Source organism: Dipteris shenzhenensis, chromosome 13, assembly GCF_047967505.1.
Source record: "Dipteris shenzhenensis isolate YYH24624 ecotype China chromosome 13, Dip_SZ_1.0, whole genome shotgun sequence".
Lineage (NCBI taxonomy): Eukaryota > Viridiplantae > Streptophyta > Polypodiopsida > Gleicheniales > Dipteridaceae > Dipteris > Dipteris shenzhenensis.
In genome coordinates this window covers 7,810,224-7,818,147 of record NC_141608.1, presented here as the reverse complement: position 1 = coordinate 7,818,147, position 7,924 = coordinate 7,810,224, and the positions used below count along the sequence as shown (strand labels likewise).

The window sequence follows — 7,924 nt, the reverse complement described above, 5'->3', positions numbered from 1 at the left end:
TGTGTGGCTCAACCGACTTCGCCAACTTTGAGTAATTTTATCACGCACCAGAGCTTGGAACGTCACCGCCACCGCACGTGTGTGTGAATTGAGGCTTCCGCACAGAGCTGCTTGCGTCTAGGCTGCGTGGAAACAGCCCCTTAATGAGAAGGAGGATGATGGTGATGATGATGATGATGATGATGATGTAACTTCTGTAGAATAGAACTGCGAGTTCGCGCAATGGGAATTTGCAGGCAGTGCGCATCCATTGCACGAGTACTTGTTGCATCCCCACGTTAGTGTTCTTGGCATGCTAGGTAAGGCACCCAGAAGGACTTTTCCTAACTGTGCGCATTTGGGTTTCTTTGAGATTGCTGGATTGATGCTTCCCCAGCTTCCTCAACCGCGATTCGTCACACATCTCGATCGTACATCACCGCGGCCCGAAAAGGGCCGAAATTTCATAATTAGTGCATATGCTCGGCTCGAAAAGGGCGATGAGGCTTTCCAGATTTTCCATCAAATGCAGGAGGAAAGTGCTACCCCAAACAAGTTCATCTTTGTGAGCGTTCTTTCTGCCTGTGCCACGCTAAAAGCTCTCCGGCAAGGCAAGCAGTTACATTCCCGTTTAGGCTTCAATGAGTTAATTATAGATAGTGTTGTCAAAACTGCTCTTGTGAACATGTATGGCAAGTGTGGTGCCTTGGAGGATGCTCGAAGTATATTTGACAGAAATCCTGAGCAGGATGTGGCCTTGTGGAACGCCATGATTGCATCATACACCCAGCATGGGCAAGGCAAGGATGCCCTCATACTTTTTGACAACATGCAGCAGAAGGGAGTCTTGCCAAACAAGGTGACTTTCGTCACCATACTTTCTGCATGTGCCTGCAAAACAGCCAGAGCTGAAGGCAAGCAGTTGCATTCCCACATCGTGGGAATTGACATTGAATTGGACATTATTGTAGGCACGGCTCTTGTGAATATGTATAGCAAGTGCAGCAGCCTTGCAAATGCATACAGTGTGTTTGTTAGCATGCCCAAGCGAGATTTGGTTCTGTGGAACGCTATGATTGCAGGGTGTGCCCAAAATGGGCACATTGAGGATGCCCTTCAACTTTACAATCAATTGCAACAGGAGGGAGTAATGCCTAACAAGGTTACCTGCACAAGTATTCTTGATGCATGTGCAAGTCAGCGAGCCTTAGCCAAAGGCAAGCTTATGCATGCCAATATCCTGGGTTCTAGATTAGAGTTAGATGCTGCTGTGGGTACCGCGCTTGTCAATATGTATGGCAAGTGTGGCAGCCTTGATGATGCACGCAAGTGTTTCGAAAAATTGCGTGAGAGAGATGTGGTCTCGTGGAATTCGATAATTGCATCTTTTGCCAAGCATGGGCAGGACCGAAATGCCCTTCAACTTTATGAGCAAATGGATCGCGAAGGGATTACTCCAACGATGGTCACCTTTGTCACTATCCTATCTGCCTGTGTTAGCAGGGAAGACCTGGCTGAAGGCAAGCGGATGCATGTTCATTTAATATGCAGTGGATGTGATTCAGATATTGCTGTAGGGAATGCCCTTGTCAATATGTATGGTAAGTGTGGCAGCCTGCAGGATTCCCTGGCCATGTTTGACTCAATGCCTCAGTGGGATAACATCACATTTGTCAGCATTTTGTCCACATGTGCCAGGCAGACGGCTCTAACACAAGGCAAAAGGATTCACACGTTCATTGAGGGCAATGGATTAGAGCTTGATGCCATCATAGGCAATGCCCTTGTCAACATGTACGGCAAGTGTGGCAGCCTGGAGGATGCTCAGAGGATATTCCATAAAATGCCAGAACGCAATGCAGTCTCATGTCAAAGGCAACAAGTGAGCAGAAATTGAGACAACCATATTCCAGTATCCCACCTGGAGTCTGCAAAACAGAAGTGAATAAATGTACTCTAATGGGCAAAATCCCTAATCCCAGTTGCTATCACATGTTTCATCTTTACATGAGACCTCCATCTTCATGTGATGAGGACAAGTGAGGGGCAAGAGCACGAGAGTGTGCAATGGCCTAAGGTGATTAACAGTAGCACAAATTGAATTCCAAAGCAGACGTGTGGAAAGCCTGTACCATGGAAGCTTGCATATATGGCTCTGAAGCTACATTGCAGCATTACAACATCAAAGTAGAAGAATCAACAAAGAAGCGACAATGGCAAAAGAGACCAGAAACAGCAAAACATGACAAGTTACACACAGCCACAACTAAACCTGCTTGAGACATCCACACTTAGTTTCATGAGAAGGAAATGGTGGGTTGCCAACTCTGTCGTTCTGACACTTGCCAAGGCCAAAACCTCGACCCAGATCCTTAAGAAACGGTGGGTTTCCAACTCTATCGTCCTGACATTTGCCAAGGCCAAAACCTTGACCTAGGTCCTTAAGTAAATGAAATTTTTGCAGCTGTGTTGTGACTATCTCCTAAGTATCCCTATGGTATGAATGTTTCAACGGCCTCTTAGCTTTTTTATCGGCACTGTTGTTTTCTCAGGTACATCTTATTGGTAACAAACTGGGGAGAACGTTGTAAGACACTATATCTCTAGAGATTCCTTTTATCATGTCACGGACACCAAACCATGGCACTCCTATGCGCGTAAGCCATATGATGTCCCTAACTAGCCAGCTTCAGATGCCCCACGCCCCACATTGGGCACACTCTGCACAGCGAGTGGTATCAAACACGCAGCCCTGAAGCTTTATAACGGCTGAGGGACAGATCATGAGGGCTACATATTGAGTTCATCGCATATGGAATAGATGCTTTGTCCCCCATCATAGCGAAGCTTTCAACGTAGCGGTTTGCACCGGTTTCCCTCGGTTTCCCTCACACTTGGACCCTTAACACCATTACTTCCATTTACAAGGTAAGAGATCCGATGAGCTCGGAAAAGTACAGGACCGTTGTGATTGGACACGTCATGTCCAAGATCTATGCATTATTGCTTGACACATTGCAAAGCTTTAGTTGTGGAGTAGGCAGGCTTCCAGAGAAATCACGGCACCATAGATCACATACTCACAGTCAGAACGGTCATTGAGGAGGCCAGGTCACGGAGACAAAGGGTTTATTATTGCTTTGTGGAATTTTGCAAAGCTTTCAATAATTTGTTGTGAGCTCGACTTGTCAGACTCTGTAGAAGTTGAGGTATGATCAAGAGATCACTTGGGCAATCATGGCACTTTATGAGAGTCTCAGGCAGGGCTTGGACATGCGTAGGGGGACATAAGAGATTGACTACTATCTGAGTCAAACAAGGTTGTCCATTATCATCAACCTTGTTTGGCCTCTATATAGACGAGCTTGAGATTTTCATTGGGACTCTAGGTGGGGTTGGCTGCTCTCTAGCCAAATCCTTGCTCCAAGTTCTCCTATACGCAAATGACATGGTCCTTTTTTTCCCCAGCATATGGGCTCCAATGGTACTTGGATGTCCTTCATGCTTTCTACGAGACACATGACTTGAAGTTCAACCTTGGTAAAACCAATGTCATGATCTTCAATATATCTTGAGCACCATGCATGGGGAGCACTTTACCTAGATGTGTTATTGGTCGAGATGGTTGCATCCTATACATACTTTACATAGGGAGCACTTTACCTAGATGTGTTATTGGTGGAGATGGTTGCAACTATACATACTTGGGGTTCTTTTCTCTAGCCTGATCTTCATAATGCAACTGGCCTTGAAGGCCCGACTGAGCAATGCAAATTTCAGATTTGCACTTGTTACCAACTAGGGGTCTAAACGAGAGACAGAATTGTAATTTCCTTGTGAACTACCTCGCCTCTTGAAACTTGTTCGCTCTCCAACAGATGAGTAAGAAACCCTCTACCCACTAAGCCTATGATAAGAAACCCTCTCTCCTGAAGGTACCTACCTAAGGACCTAGAATGTACCTGCAAGTGGTTCCTCCTATGCTGAGGTGCTTCTCTTATGTTGAGGTCCCTCATGAACACGGCTACTTATAGGTGCCTAGAAGGCACTGTGTGCATCCAGGAAGTATTGATGCCTTGCACTTTAGGAATGTGTATTGTGTAGTCCCCGTCCTCTTTCTTGCACTGCTTGTCCTTCAAGCATGTGGTTTCCTCTACTATGCATAGGTAAAGGTCCCTACACCCACTAAGCCTGTGGTCAGAAAACCTCTCCCCTGAAGGCACCCACCCAAGTACCTAGAATGCACCTCCAAGTAGCTCCTCCTATGCTGAGGTCCCTCGTGGATGTACATGGCTACCTGCATGTGCCTAGAGCACTTGTGCATGCAGGTAGTATTGAGACCTTGCACTGTAGCAATGTGTATCGTATAGTCCCCACCCTCTTTCTTTAACTGCCCATCCTTCGAGCATGTGGTTTCTCCTACTGTGCATAAATAAAGGTCTCCGCCCTACCTTGCTTTCTTGTATGAGATAGTGGGGGTTTAGAAGAAATACACTATATGCATAGAAGGGACTTCAGAGTGCTTAATGGGACCTATGGATATTGTGTATTTTGAAACCTCTCTAGTCAATGGAGTGTAGGCATTTTGAATTTGAAGAGACTCTCATTCTAGTCTACTCTCTCTCTCTCTCTGTCTCACACACACACACACACACACACACACACACACACACACACACACACACACACACATTTTTTGGGCTGAAACCATTGTATTTATATTAGAAAAAAGTTTTAACAATAAGAATAGTCTCTAGAAAAGACTATTATGAAAAATCAAAAGTATTGGGAAAACACCTCTAGAGAAGATACATCCAAGTCATTCTCATGACAAGCATCATATAAAGATTGCCGAAATGATGCTCTAAAAAATTCATACGGTTTGAACAATGGGTTCCCTAAGAAAACTCGATTCCTTTGCTTCCAAATTATCCACAGTGCCCAAATTTAACCCAATGATAAAAAAGAGAGTATTGGGCCTATGTCGGAGTAGATCTGCCAAATAACTAGAAAAATTTACCAAACCGATGGTGTGAAAATCTCAAGTGAAGACAATGAGAGATACTGTCCAATAGAAATCTGGAATGAGGACAAAACCACAAAAGATGTGGGACTATCTCTGAAGAAAGAGAACACCTCAAGCAATGAGGACCTATAATCCAACGTTTGGCCAAAGTGACTGCCACTTAAAAAACCCCCATCAAACATCTCCAACGAAACAATCTTTGCTTCAAAGGCAACTTACTTCTCCATAATAATTAAAGATTTGACTTCCACCAGGAAAGAGATTCTTGCAAGTGCCAGAGGGCATTCCCATATGTTGTGCAATCCATGGAGGAGGCAAAATTAGCCTATAAGTTTTCATAGAAGTGATGGCTTCCAAACAGAGTGGGTGTAAGCCTTGAACACAAGGCATGATCTGCCAATCTTGAAATTTGTTGGATCCATCATATGGAGGAATTGGGCGGAGGGGTTGCCGCAAGATGCTTATTTTCCTCCATATTGGTCTATGATGCATACTTAAAGGAAATCTATGACAAGCATCCAAAAATGATAATATATTCCCCTGAGTGTCTACCACATCATCAATGTAGTGAATCCCAAGTTTCATAAGATTGTATGCCCTAATTGGTTCTTGTAAAGCTAGAGGAAGATCAAAGACTGAGCTCCAGTGTATACTTGCATACTTGCATGGTGAAGAGAGTTGGCCGGGGAGCTGAATTGATAGGAGACCATTTAACCTTGGAGTGCACTTGCTTCCAATCTTGCAATAAAGAAGTGACAAAATATGAAGAGGGGAGAGGAGAAGAGTGGAGATGAGGAGAGAGGGCACAGCTAGAGAGCACACCGCAAATGACTAACTGTACACTAGATTTAGTTGAAAATGTAGAATATATACAAACCCATTTAGGGTTAGGGTTAGGGGATCTAACTCTTTCCTTTATAGCACTCTATAAGGTTAGTGCTATGTGTAAGCTTTCCTTGAGATGATGTAGTTTGTGAGATCCTCCAACAAGCCCTGTAGGGATGAGGAGGATCCTTGATGGCAGTTTTAGAGTTTTCTATCTACATGCAGTAATACAGTTTGCATTTGGCTTTTAGTCTCGTCTTATTCCTCTGTCATTTTATGTGGTAGTGTGAACTAGAATTTTACAATTGGTATCAGAGCAGGTCATCTTAATAGCGTGAGGATTCCTTGTTTGCATGCTAGGTCTGTAGAACGAGAGTTTTGCAAGTGATGGAGACCAAGTCAGAAGTTGTGAAGCTGGCGACTTTTACTGGCATCAACTTCCCTGCATGGCAACTATCAGTGCGACTTTACCTCATGGAAAAAGGGTTATGGCCAATTGTCTTAGGAGCTTGTGTGAAGGATTCAGATGATTCTGCTGAGTGGGAAATCCGGAATGAAAAAGCTCTCGGTATTGTTGGTAGAGCCTTGGGCGCAAGGTACAACTAGCATCTCGACTTAACCACCAGTGCTGCAGAAAATTGGTTGTCAATTGAAGCTTTGTTCGGTGCCCGTCTCAAGAACTCAAAGGTGATGTTAAAGCAAGCATTCTTTGTCTGAAAATGGATGAAACTGTTTCTTTGGGAGAGCATCTGAATAAGATGCGATCGATCCTCAATCAACTTCTTGATCTTAAAGTGAAGGTTGACGATGACGACATTAAAGCGGTCCTCCTAACAAGTCTGCCACCAGCGTATGATGGAATTACAAAAATTTTACGTGTGAGTGCCGACGTATCTTTGCCAGAATTAATCGCGACTCTCCTGGATGATGAGCGGCGACAAAAATTGGATAGAAATTTTGAAATGGATCGAGCCTATATGTCAAAGGTATTTCCTCAGAAGGGGAAGGCGGCAAAGAAGGATCTGTCATGTGGATATTGTGGGAAGCCTGGACATCGAGAAGAATTTTGTTTCAAGAAAAGAGAGGATACTAAGAAAAGGAACAAGGAAACTGGAAAGAGTCAGGGATCAGCTCATACTATCGTAAAAGATGATGCTGCACTTCGTATGGCTACGCTGAGCTCCGCCGATGATGACGAGTGGGCTTTTTAACTAGTTGATAGATTTACAACAGAAGCATGAATCTTCTCTGTGAGCATTTCTTTCATCTTTGGTCGTGAACTGATGGCAGTTTTCTTCTCTTGTTTTGGTGAAGAAAATATCATGACTTGATTTCAAATTGCATTGAGAACTCTTGTTTTTGTGTTCTCAGAATTTATTGAAAATCATTTTGTGTCATCAATCATACCTTTGCCCTGCTTTGATTTGAGGGGGGTGTTGGAAGGAGGCAAACCTTTGCATGGGCAATAGTAGATGGTTAGATAAGGTAGTTGACAATTGGCACGATGCATGGATAAAGGGAGCTCTCTTCTACGAGATTCTTGCCTCTAATTTCGTCGTCACTATGGAAACCCGAAATCAATGGAGCTGATTTCGCTCGACTGCATCTACAAGCCATGCTTATATCACTACTCATAGCTAAGGGAAGGTGTAGAGAAGTTTCTTCGTTGTTGCTAAATACATTGTAAGCTTTCCTTGAGATGATGTAGTTTGTGAGATCCTCCAGCAAGCCCTGTAGGGATGAGGAGGATCCTTGATGGCAGTTTCAGAGTTTTCTATCTACATGCAATAATACAGTTTGCATTTGGCTTTTAGTATCGTCTTATTCCTCTGTCATTTTATGTGGTAGTGTGAACTAGAATTTTACACTATGCACATATGATCACATGATGGTGCTATGCACACGTGATCACATGATGTTGAGCATGAACTCTCAACACCTTCCCTCAAGATCAACATCATGAAGTAGGCCTTCCCTCAAGATGATGATTCTCGGGAATCGAAGAAGGACTGAGCATTACATTCCATCACACCCCTTTAATGGGAATGTCCTTCCTCTGCGTCAAACCAAGAGCTAGTCGGTGTTTCTCGAATA

The 7,924-nt window shown here is 43.9% G+C and overlaps 1 protein-coding gene across 1 annotated transcript; it reads left to right on the top strand.

Moving 5' to 3' along the window:
- Positions 1-292: 292 nt before the first annotated feature.
- On the top strand, positions 293-7,041 carry LOC147894981 (pentatricopeptide repeat-containing protein At4g18520, chloroplastic-like). Its single transcript, XM_087384280.1, has 3 exons — positions 293-1,861; positions 6,191-6,426; positions 6,486-7,041. Exons 1-3 carry the CDS (start codon positions 293-295, stop codon positions 7,039-7,041), a joined length of 2,361 nt encoding a protein of 786 aa, XP_087240406.1.
- Positions 7,042-7,924: the final 883 nt, after the last annotated feature.